This window comes from Anolis carolinensis, chromosome 4 (genome assembly GCF_035594765.1).
Source record: "Anolis carolinensis isolate JA03-04 chromosome 4, rAnoCar3.1.pri, whole genome shotgun sequence".
In the NCBI taxonomy this organism is placed as follows: domain Eukaryota; kingdom Metazoa; phylum Chordata; class Lepidosauria; order Squamata; family Dactyloidae; genus Anolis; species Anolis carolinensis.
Genome location: NC_085844.1, coordinates 196,259,514 through 196,270,553, shown reverse-complemented (window position 1 = coordinate 196,270,553; position 11,040 = coordinate 196,259,514). Strand labels below are relative to the sequence as shown.

At 40.2% G+C, this 11,040-nt stretch overlaps 1 protein-coding gene and 1 long non-coding RNA gene across 2 annotated transcripts; both read right to left on the bottom strand.

Moving 5' to 3' along the window:
- Positions 1-3,457: 3,457 nt before the first annotated feature.
- On the bottom strand, positions 3,458-7,284 carry LOC134298710 (spore coat protein SP85-like). The gene is made up of 3 exons (XM_062979774.1): positions 7,243-7,284; positions 6,497-6,632; positions 3,458-4,257 (listed from the first exon to the last, which is right to left on the bottom strand). The coding sequence occupies exons 1-3, from the start codon at positions 7,282-7,284 to the stop codon at positions 3,857-3,859; spliced, it is 579 nt and encodes a 192-aa protein (XP_062835844.1). The 3' UTR covers positions 3,458-3,856.
- Positions 7,285-7,549: 265 nt separating this feature from the next.
- On the bottom strand, positions 7,550-11,039 carry LOC134298416 (uncharacterized). The gene is made up of 3 exons (XR_010005480.1): positions 9,819-11,039; positions 8,618-8,803; positions 7,550-7,661 (listed from the first exon to the last, which is right to left on the bottom strand). It is a non-coding gene; the product is annotated as an uncharacterized LOC134298416 (long non-coding RNA).
- Between the last annotated feature and the right edge of the window lies 1 nt (position 11,040).

Sequence of the window (11,040 nt, the reverse complement as noted above, 5' to 3'; positions counted from 1 at the left end):
TTGTCCATTTTCCACAAATTTAAGTAAAATAAACTAATCTTCAGAGATTTGCACCCATAGGCATGTCATTGTTCTGTGTGGTCACGCTATTCAAATATATTCAAGTACTATCTTCTCTAATGGTCTTCAGCTGTCAGGGGTAATTCTTAACTTTAATCTTCAGTAAAGTGGAAACCACACATGTTCCGAGAATTTTAATAAATACAGTTTGTTCTGCGATCATTCAGTAAAGCCACACATACGGAAATTGTCTTTTGTGTGGATTTTATAGATATAAAACATCTTTCCTCTTTGCTTCTGCTAACCCTCTGTTTGTCTTTGAAACCTCCAAAATACAGATGGAATTCACTGCAGCAACCAACCTTTGCAATCTGATCTATGAACAAAGTCTTCTTTAGTCTCAACTAGCATAGATTTTTTCCTCATAAATCAAGGATTTTCTCCAAAAAGAAAAAGTTACAGTTTCAGACCTAATTTATAACAAGATGAAGTGTATGCCCCCAAAATCTAAAATATGCCTATTTGATGGATAAAGCTGTTCAGAAACTGTTGCACATGCCAGCTTCCAAACCTGTCCCTAATTATGTTATCTGTGCAGTTTTCAAGCATAAAGTCACAAATCCTACACTGTATAGGCAAGGTGTAATGCAGTTCCCTGTCTGTCCCACCCACAGAAAACAGCATCAGAATATTCTCTTTCTGGCCAAATGGGGAAACTAGGGTAGAGTTAAGCACCCAAGCAAGATCTAGTGTGCATCTACACCGCAGAATTAATACAGTTTAATGCCACTTGAACTGCCATGGCTCCATGCTATGCAATTCTGGGAGTTGTAGTTTGATGAAGCAAAGAAGGCTAAAGATCTTGTAAAACTTCATCTCTCATGATTTCATAGGATTAAGACATGGCAGCTCAAGTAGTGTCAAATTGCATTACTTCTACTGTGTCAATGCACCCTAAGACTGTTATTATCCCCATCACTTCCCCATTTGTTCCAGGCTGCAATGATTTTTGTTAATGGGTTAGCGTAAAAACTGCATTTTTTAAAGGGCTGCAACACTGCAAGCATCTGCTGCTTATTTTAATAATTGTAATGTTATGCTGTTTTATAACTATGTTATTATATTGTGTTTTAAATTTATGGACTGTTTTTCTCATGTAAGCCACTCCAAGTCCCTTCGGGAAGATGGAGGCGGGCTACAAGAATAAAGTTGTTGTTGTTGTTGTTGTTGTTGTTGTTATTATTATGCATTTCAGCAGCAACTGTGGCAGCCAGCTTGTTTGTAAAACAGATTCCATACAGATCCCTATGGCAATGAATGCTCAAAAAGTCACCCTTGGTTGTGAATTAGTCATATCATACGTATCTGCACATTCAAGCCTCAGTGCCTCAGTTAAAATAGTCTTTCAGGTTTCTAGCTTCCTAAGTGAAAGGTGGCAGGTAGAACAAGTTCTTTCCCCATCTTCAGTCCAGGAAAGCACAAAAGGCCCTATTGTATTCAAGCCTGGATTCTTCATCTTTGGGAACTGATGTGCATATGATATTTAATGATGACTGTGTTGTGAAACACCAAAGGAAGAGGTATTTCCAAAGATGTTATTCCTAGACTGGAGACTCTTTCCACATGATTGAAAATTATTTCAGTAAACATGTTACACAATAACAGAAATGACCTCCTACGCACTGTGAAATGGCATAGTTTTGTGGTCATGGGGGTTTGCATATACATGGGTTAAAATTCCAGTTTAGAAAAGGATAAGATGCCAGAGAACTAAACTAAAAAGTGTACTAAATACATGCAGCCCAGTGTAATGTAGCAGTCTGAGTGCTGACCTCTTCACAAGGCCCTCCCAGCCATGCCATTTCGCCAGCTGCCACCAGTGAAAGGGTAGGCGCGTAGACAGCTTGTGGCGCCCTGAACTCCCTCTCTCCTTTCCCCATCATATTTATTATTTATTTATTTATTTACAGTATTTATATTCCGCCCTTCTCACCCCGAAGGGGACTCAGGGCGGATCACATTATAACACACATAGGGCAAACATTCAATGCCCATAAACACATCCAACAGAGACAGAGAGAGACACGCAGAGGCAAGTTAACCTTCTTCTGAGGGGATGTTCGATTCTGGCCACAGGGGGGAGCAGCTGCTTCATCCACACTGACGGCACTTCCTCATACCAGGTCGTAAATTAGTTAATCTTGCCTCCCCACTTTTTATTAGTGGTACCTTATCTCCTACTTGATAGATGCAACTATCTTTCGGGTTGCTAGGTCAGCAACGAGCAGGGGCTATTTTTTATTTTTAATTGACGGGTGCTCACCCCGCCACGGGCTGGCCTCGAACTCATGACCTCATGGTCAGAGTGATTTAAGGCAGCTGCTCAACAGCTGCGCCACAGCCCGGCCCATCATATGGTGGGGATGAGACAGGATTGGATAGGATGTGTTGACACCGTGTCCCTGTACCCATCAGATGGGAGAAAGGACGGCAACACACATTGCCCCGCCACCCTTTCTCCCACTGTATGGTAAAAAGGGGAGGAAAGTGTGGGTAGCTGCTTTGGAGCTACCCCTTGATGGTGGAGGAAGAATGTGTCATCTGATGGTGCATGGCAGGCCCCATCCAAGCCGCAAATAAAGGTAACAAAACGGGGCTATTTTGCCCCATGTGAAGAGATTGGCTCCCGCAGGAGACCAAGGTCCATGTCCCTGTTCAGCCATAAAAGCCACTCTCTCATCCTAAAAGGAAGTCAATGGCAAATCTCGTTGGAATAAACCTTACCAAGAAAACCCCTTTTGTAGTGTTGCTGTAAATCAGAGTCAATCTGAAGGATTTCAGCCCTTTTTTTGGATTGGGTTATATTCCCTCTCAAAATGCAGGTCTATAACTTGGATATATTTCTGCACTTAACTCTGACCTTAGATGCTCAAGTTTTTGCAGCGATCAGGAAAGCAATTAAAGCTTGTGCAACAAGTCTTCCTGTTCCTTGGGATGCCTTACATAGCTACAATGATACATGCCTTTGTAATATCCCAGTTGGAATAAAGTAGGTAGGGTAAAGGTAAAGGTTTCCCCTGACATTAAGTCCAGTCGTGACCAACTCTGGGGGTTGGTGCTAATCTCCATTGCTAAGCCGAAGAGCCAGCATTGTCCATAGACATCTCCAAGGTCATGTGGCTGGAATGACTGTATGGAGCGCCGTTACCTTCCTGCTGGAGCGGTACCTATTGATCTACTCACATTTGCATGTTTTCAAACTGCTAGGTTGGCAGGAGCTGGGGCTAACAGCGCTCATTCCGCTCCCGGGATTTGAACCTGGGACCTTTTGATCCGCAGGTTCAGCAGCTCAGCGCTTTAACACACTGTGCCACCAGGGACCCCAGGAATACAGTACTGCATGCCAAATGGACTTCTTTTGAAGATCCTGCATGCTCTGGTGTTCTATTTGGTGGGCATGCTTCCAAACAAAAACTTTGCTAGGTCTTACTTTTGGGTGAGGCTTTATATTTAGCAATTCAGCAAAACCTCTACTTGGTTTTATTTTCAGGGGATGTCTTATTTTCAGGGAAACAGGGTAGGCTCCCTAATACTTCCTTTGAGGCAGAGACAGAAATCTGAACTGTGTTTATGTGAGTTATGCAGATGGAATACCCCTTACTTTTCAAAGGCTTCTTTGTGTGTGCTGTTTTGTGAAATCTTACATGATGCATATTCAGTTTAGAGAAACATTGCACAAGATTTTTATTATTTTTAAAGCATCTCAAAAGTTGGGCTATGACAATGAGTGAATGCCCACCAATAGGTTGCTTGGATTTTTTATCTTAACACAGTGAATGAGTTTAGTTGTTGTTGTTTAATTTTTAATGGTATGTGGATAGTCACAGCACTTGCAGCTGTCATTGAAGACTAAGCCAGCTGCACAACTGAACGGATAAGTGCGATCTCCTACACAAATATAGAATTTTCCACTGTCTTTGGGATCTGGATGGAGCCCATCAACTTTTCCGACACAAAATGATGGATCTGAATCCACTGGAGGAGTAACTGGAGGATCGGTTGGAGGTTCAGTTGGAGGATCAGTTGGAGGTTCAGTTGGAGGATCAGTTGGAGGGTCGGTTGGAGGATCAGTTGGAGGGTCGGTTGGAGGATCAGTTGGAGGGTCGGTTGGAGGATCAGTTGGAGGGTCGGTTGGAGGTTCGGTTGGAGATTCAGTTGGAGGATCAACTGCATCAGGGCAGTTTGGTACAATGGGATCTGCAGCAAAATTAAACAGCATTTTAAAATATGTACCAGTGCTAACTGTATCCTCATTTTTTTTCTCTGCTTAATTTGGGGAGGGGTGAGTGAATGCCAGGAAACATATAGAGATGTGTATACATACTCAGAGAGACACATGACAGCCTGAAATTTAACTAAAAATTCATTTTCAGTTTTTGCTTCTACATGTTTTCATCCAGTTTTTACCAATTAAAATAATTTGGGAGGCACTAGGAGATATTTAAATTCATATCACTGTTCCAAGTGATGTTTTAGGATGGTTTGTCAGCAAAGTTTTGCCCAGTTTTTCAATCTAGGTGGTTTGGAACCAGGGAGTGGCTCAGAGGAGACTTGGGGATTGTAATCATGGAACTGGAATTCATATGTAGTGCATAGCTGCCTTTCTTCTGCCCCTGATCTAAGCCTGTACAAAACATTTTTTTTTCTGTGTTAAGAATTAGTAGCTCTCAAACACAAAGCTGCCACATGAAATATTTTACTATGAACTTTGCAGTGTTGAACTGTCATTAAAATTACTGAGACCTTGAATGGACTTAGAAGACTCTTCTATCAAGCAAACACCAAAACAATTGGCTGGCAAAAACATAAAACTCAACCTTGGAAACTGAAACTTCTACATTAAGGTTAGTTTGTAGCAATAAATTCCAATAATGAAATAACAGTTATACTAAGTAACAACTTAAAAAAGATAAGTCCAGGATTTTTTAAAAGGAAAAATATATCGCATTGCAAGGATGGAAGCAGATTATTGTGTACACATTCCCTAATCTAAGGACACAGATGATGCAGGGGATCAAAGAGGTCAAAAAGCAATGACTTCACTCTCCTTGCACCCCCACCCTATAAAGTTTGTCATAGAACACCTACAAAAGCAAATATAAGGATCTGTCACGACCCAGGCTGCAGAGCACCAATAACCATACACAGAGGCCAGAATCTAACTAATATCTTTATTAAGGAAATATATAAAGTTAATAAAAGCAAGTGTATGAAATAGTTCAGAAGTAGACCTTTCAGGAAAGGTCAAAATTAGTCCAAAGAAACAATGTCCAATATAAAATATTAAGGTCCAAAGTTGTAATCCAATAACCGAAACACTCACTTTGCCAGGCAAAGTGAGGGGAGATGACAAGGTCCTTTAGTCCATGAACTTGAGCAAGGCTAGGAAATAACTTGAAACAAGGCTTGATACAAGGCAACAAGGAACGAGGAGCGAGAACAAGATCCGTGGAATTACTTGGCAAAATCCGGAAGACAAGGCAAGGCTGAGTCCTGGAAAACAAGGCAAGGTCCGTGGAGGTAAACAAGGCTGGAAACGGGAACGAAGGCTTGGAAACGGAGCGAAGGCTTGGAATCAGGAACAAGGCTTGAAACAGGAACGAGGCTTGGAAACGGAGCGCGCTGTCCACACACAACTCACTCCAGTAGCTGACGAATTGACTCCGCAAAATCCCTCTGTGGGTAAAACACCTAAATAGGGTCTAGTTTCCCACCAAAGAGCAGTTCTCTGGGGAACCAGAAACGAAAGCTAATCTCTGAGTCCAGATGCATGACTCCTTAAGGTTTCCCATGGAAAGCAGGCTTAATCAGCTGAATTCTTAGCAGCTATCCTAGCACTCCTACGAGAGGCCGCTTGAACTCCTCTCTGTTGTTTACAAAACTCGTGGCGAGAAAACACAGGAGATTTAGACTCAGGGCTTGTTTGACAGATTTCTGGAAGACAAATCTCTTGCAGGTGCAAGGTTCCCAAATCTGGCTGGGAAGGTTCCAATTCTGACTGAGACGGTGAAAAACCCAAGTTCTCCTCTTCATCTGGGACTACAGTGCCATGAACGGGACTACATGGCCCATGACTCATCACAGGATGGAACAATAACAGTGAGTATATCACATTCCAAGAAATTGAGGCTGAGTGTAGCAGGTGTACCTCTCTTGCAATAAGTCTACAATGAATAACTTCGGATTTTTTTGTTCTGCCCAAATGTGAACCAGTAAGAGACCAAATTCTAAATAATAAAATTTTGCTGACTTTCCATGACAACAAAAATCAGCTGCCTTGAAACAGTGTCACTCTGCCTAATAGTAGGATCAGCCTGGTTGGCTCTTAATAAGGAAGCCCTACTGAGATCAGCTAAAAACAATCCCAGGAAAGTATCCTATTGCTGCTTATTTTTTCCAAATTATTTAAATATTGCTTTCTGTTTTGTCCTCTTACCATTTGTTTCAAGCAATCTCTTCAGTTCACTAACCAAAGGGTATTTTCCTTGGTTACAAAATGTACCAAGGAAGTCATCCAAATCAATGGCCCAAACCATGGCACCTCCAAAATTGTTCTCCTTCAGGTATTTTGCCTTTAAAAGACAATTGGAAAAGTGTTTTAGTTAGTATCTCCCACTGATTTGTCAAATGTGAATACCTAAAATGCAACAGATACTTACTGGCATACATGGTTGACATAAGGAAAACTTTTATACAGCTATCCAGTAGTTTGAAAATAATTGTTTTCTACTTGCTACAGACCTAAGAGTATTTCAGCTTGGAGTAAGAGAAAGAGATCATCCTATCACAGCCAACGCGGGTTGCATCTGTACTGTAGAATTTCTGCACTTTAACTGCCATGGCTCAAAGCCACTACAGAAAAGAGTGGCTGGGAGAGCAAAGAGGAGGGATGGGGGAATTAGGCATATCTGCCCCCACGGTCACAACCCACATTACAGGTATGTCCACAAAGAACCGCAGGATGTGGCTTGAAGATGTGGACAAGGAAGCAGGAAAAGGTAACAAAAAGCCTCAAGAACTGTCAAGAAGCAGCATTAAATGGTTGAGTAACTGACAAAAATCAACAGTCTGGAAGAGCCTTTTGTCAGTCTTGGACAACCCTCAACAGTTGCCTGTTTGCTTTCCAATCTACAAACAAGTGTCTATTTTGGATCTTCTCTCTATTGACCCTGAGTATCTTACAAGTATGCTTCTGCCATCACCCATCAACTCAAAGCTACTCATGCTAACTTCCTGTACATCCAGAACAATGCTAGTTTCTGGACCACCTCTACCAAACATATGAATTAGAATAGAGCTGGCATTGGCTCCTATGGTACTTTTAAGAAAATTTGTTGCCAGAGTATTTATTCCCTAAAAATGGAGAAGCAATTTGCAGATGTAGAGACATGTGGCCCAAGCAAGTCCATATCAAATGCTATACAGACATAAGGTTACTAATGACAGAAATGAAGAGGTAAGCTTGAAAATCACAAGAGTCTTACCTTGTATCTGAAGCTGCAAATGTTATCATACGTAAGCCATACATGATTCTTAAAGGCATATGGGACTTTCTGGTCATCCAACCACCGCACTTGAGCATCCTTTATAAAATCGCAAACCTATTAGAAGAGTAAGAAATTGTTACCAGACTAAGGATTTACCTTAAAAAGCACCAATGTTGTTTCTCAGTTTATGCATTAATGGTACTAGCCAGTGATCACAACAAATAACACCACCCACTAATTTGTATACTGTCTAGCCTAATGAAAAATACTGCTCACATACTTTTGTGACACTTTATCGTCCTAATAAAAGCATTATACAACTCTGAATTTTGTTGTAACTGATTAGTTGTTCTAGAAGTTTTTGGGAATACCCTGCTACTAAATGGCAGAAGAAAAATAGTACATGATTGAAATGTTTTTTAAAAAATCATGTCAGAAGTGACTTGAGAACATACTGGAAGTTGTTTGTGTGAGAGAATTGGCCATCTACAGAGATGTCACCAAGGGGACACCCAGATGTGTTACCATCCTGTGGGAGGCTTCTCTCATGTCCCCACAAGCTAGAGCTGATAAACGGGAGCTCACCCCGTCTTGCGGATTCGAACCAGCAACCTTCAGGTCAGCAACCCAACCTGCAATCCAACCGGCACAGGGGTTTAACTCACTGCGCCACCGCAGCTCCTTATTGAAGTGCTGGTTCATCACTGTGACATGCACAGAAGAATGTTTTTCTACCATAAACCAGCAATGTGGCTCATTTAGTTGGAAGGGGGGCAGGAATTTTAGTGTGAGAACATGTTATAGTATTTTCCAAAATGCTTGAGACCAGAAATGTTTAGATTTCAGCCCCACCTCCCCACCCCCATTTTGGAAGCTATCTCAGAGGGCAACCAAGTCTAAACATAAAAGTCATTTGTGTTTCATATACAATTTATACACGTAGGCTGAAGATAATTTATATACAACAGTATTTAACAATTCTGTGCAATTCTGTTGTTTGAATCTTGGAGCCCTAGTCCAATACTCAAACAACTATGCCATACTGGTTCATATACTTCCTTCCGTCATACCTCAAAGTAAGCCCAATATCCAGCCTCTTCTGTATATGGCCCTGCAGGACCAGCCCCTGAGATTGATGTACAGAGTCCTGCGTCACCACTGCTCCAAAGCCCTAAAGAGCGTCCATAGGTGGGGAACCCCATGAGCAGCTTCTCCGCTGGAGCGCCTTGGTCCCTCCAATACTCCATAGCATATTTCTGCCAAAACATAGGGGAAAATGTTTGAACTATATTTTCATCCTTTTAAAAGATAAAAAACCGAAGGCTATTAGTAGGCCCTATATTCACACAATTGAAAATATCAACATCACACCACCCAGAGCCTGCATACAGAGGGCTGTTGCATCCGGTAGTGGAATCCCAGTCACCATGGAAGTCATATGTCATCACACTGATGAAATCCAACAGCCTGGTGCAAGTCAAGAAAAATCAATGAGGAATCATGGCTCATCAGATACTGCACTACATTGTCTACTATATTATTACTGTACTTGTTCTTACAGAAAAGTGACCTAAAATGCTACCAGTGAGATATGGTATCAATTTACATTTACTCCATGAGAATCTTACACATGATGATTTGCCTATGTTTTCAAATAAAGATGGAAGAAACAAGGCTCTCCAGATGCTATCAGACTGCAACTTGTAACCAGCCAATGTTGCAAGATAATGAGAACCTGAATCCAAAAACATCTGAAGAACCACATGTTTCACCCTCCAAGTTAAGAAGAGAGGTGCGCTTCAACCCCAGCATCAGATATCAGTGTGCATAGGACTGTAGTATGGTGTTTAAAATTATTTTTATCCATTATTCTTTTTATTTTGAAAAACACTCATTTTCAATGTATGTTCTTAGAATGTATTGCATAAAAGGTGTCAATTTTCCTTTAAATTAGATAAAAACAAATGTTTATTCAATTTATTTGATGTCCTTTATCCATCAGAGTATCCATCCCAGAATGAAATGTTTACAATCTTAAGAAGCTATTTTATTCTGAGCACCACTGGAAATCCCAGTTTAAAATACTTTCAAAAATAATGTAATGAATATGTTTCCATGTATAGCAGATTCTTATTTTGAGGCCTTTCTACAATCATAAGGGTATTCATGTGTCAGAATTTTACTAAACTGGAGGGGGCACAGATACTGAATATGATTATTGTTGAGGGTCACAGTACATTTAATCCATAGTGATTTGACAATGGTACTTACTTCCCTAAGTTAGCGATTTCATATCCGGCATTAATCGTTTCTACACCAGCAGACACTGGTGACCAACAGTCTTTGCTCCCCACCTTCTTTTATAAAAGCATCTCTCATTTCCTGCAAAGCAAAACAAGAATGGTGAATAACACTCTTCCAATGATTATATGAGCTAATCAATATGCTCTTCAATTAATTAATTATCAACTTGAAATATTTTATTTGTTATTCATTTTATGTAAGTATACTAATGCCCCCGGTGGTGCAGCGGATTAAACCGCTGAGCTGCTGAACTTGCTGACTGAAAGGTCAGCGGTTCTTATCCAGGGAGTGGGGTGAGCGCCCACTGTTAATCCCAGCTTCTGCCAACCTAGCAGTTCGAAAACATGCAAATGTGAATAGATCAATAGGCATTGCTCCGGCAGGAAGGTAATGGCACTCCATGCAGTCATTCCGGCCACATGACCTTGGAGGTGTCTATGGACAGCGCCGGCTCTTCGGCTTAGAAATGGAGATGAGCATCAACCCCCAGCATTGAACATGACTAGACTTAATGTCAGGGGGAAACATTTACCTTTACCTATACCAACCTTTGTTCCAGAAAAACGAATTCAGGGTGGGTTACATGTTCTTAGCATATACAAATGTATACAAAAATTAAACCCATAATAAAACAGTGTTTCCTAAAGCTGTGGAAGAACAATGTTAACACAGGCTAAAAAATACTCAAAACATGCCAGATTATTTTGAGGGTTATATGCTAACATCAATAACTTTGTAAAATATTCTTAATAACATGAAGATTTAAACCAAAGTAGTGATTTCTGTTTTTGTGTTCTTTTAAAACATATAACCTTAAAAAAACTTGTTTGCATATTCTATTATTATTATTGTGTAACTATATATATGTTTGTGTGCTTTTCTTAATATAATTTTTAAAAAACATTTAAAATGTTCTTCAAAATACATCTTTATTTGAACTATCAAAAGTATTTAAATCTTCAAAATTTATTTTAATGAAACACACATTTGTGTGAATATAATTTCACAATTCACAATTCACACAAAATGTGTGTGTATGCAAACTACTTACATAACGTCATAAATTGATAAAAACATATTTTAATGCTTCTCTACACCTTAGAAACTTAAGCAGATACTCATCTATAATAACATTTGCAGATGATATGAATAACTGAGGTGGCTAGCTGACATAAAAGTAAATTATGCG

What these genes read in the sequence shown, in the direction of transcription:
- LOC134298710 (XM_062979774.1), bottom strand. Translation starts at nt 7,284, where the DNA reads ATGAGTAGCTTTGAGTTGATGGGTGATGGCAGAAGCATACTT. An exon ending in GTGATGGCAGAAGCATACTT is followed by an intron (nt 6,633 to 7,242) that starts GTAAGATACTCA and finishes TGTCTTTTAAAG; the next exon opens with GCAAAATACCTGAAGGAGAA. An exon ending in GAGATTGCTTGAAACAAATG is followed by an intron (nt 4,258 to 6,496) that starts GTAAGAGGACAA and finishes ATTTTGCTGCAG; the next exon opens with ATCCCATTGTACCAAACTGC.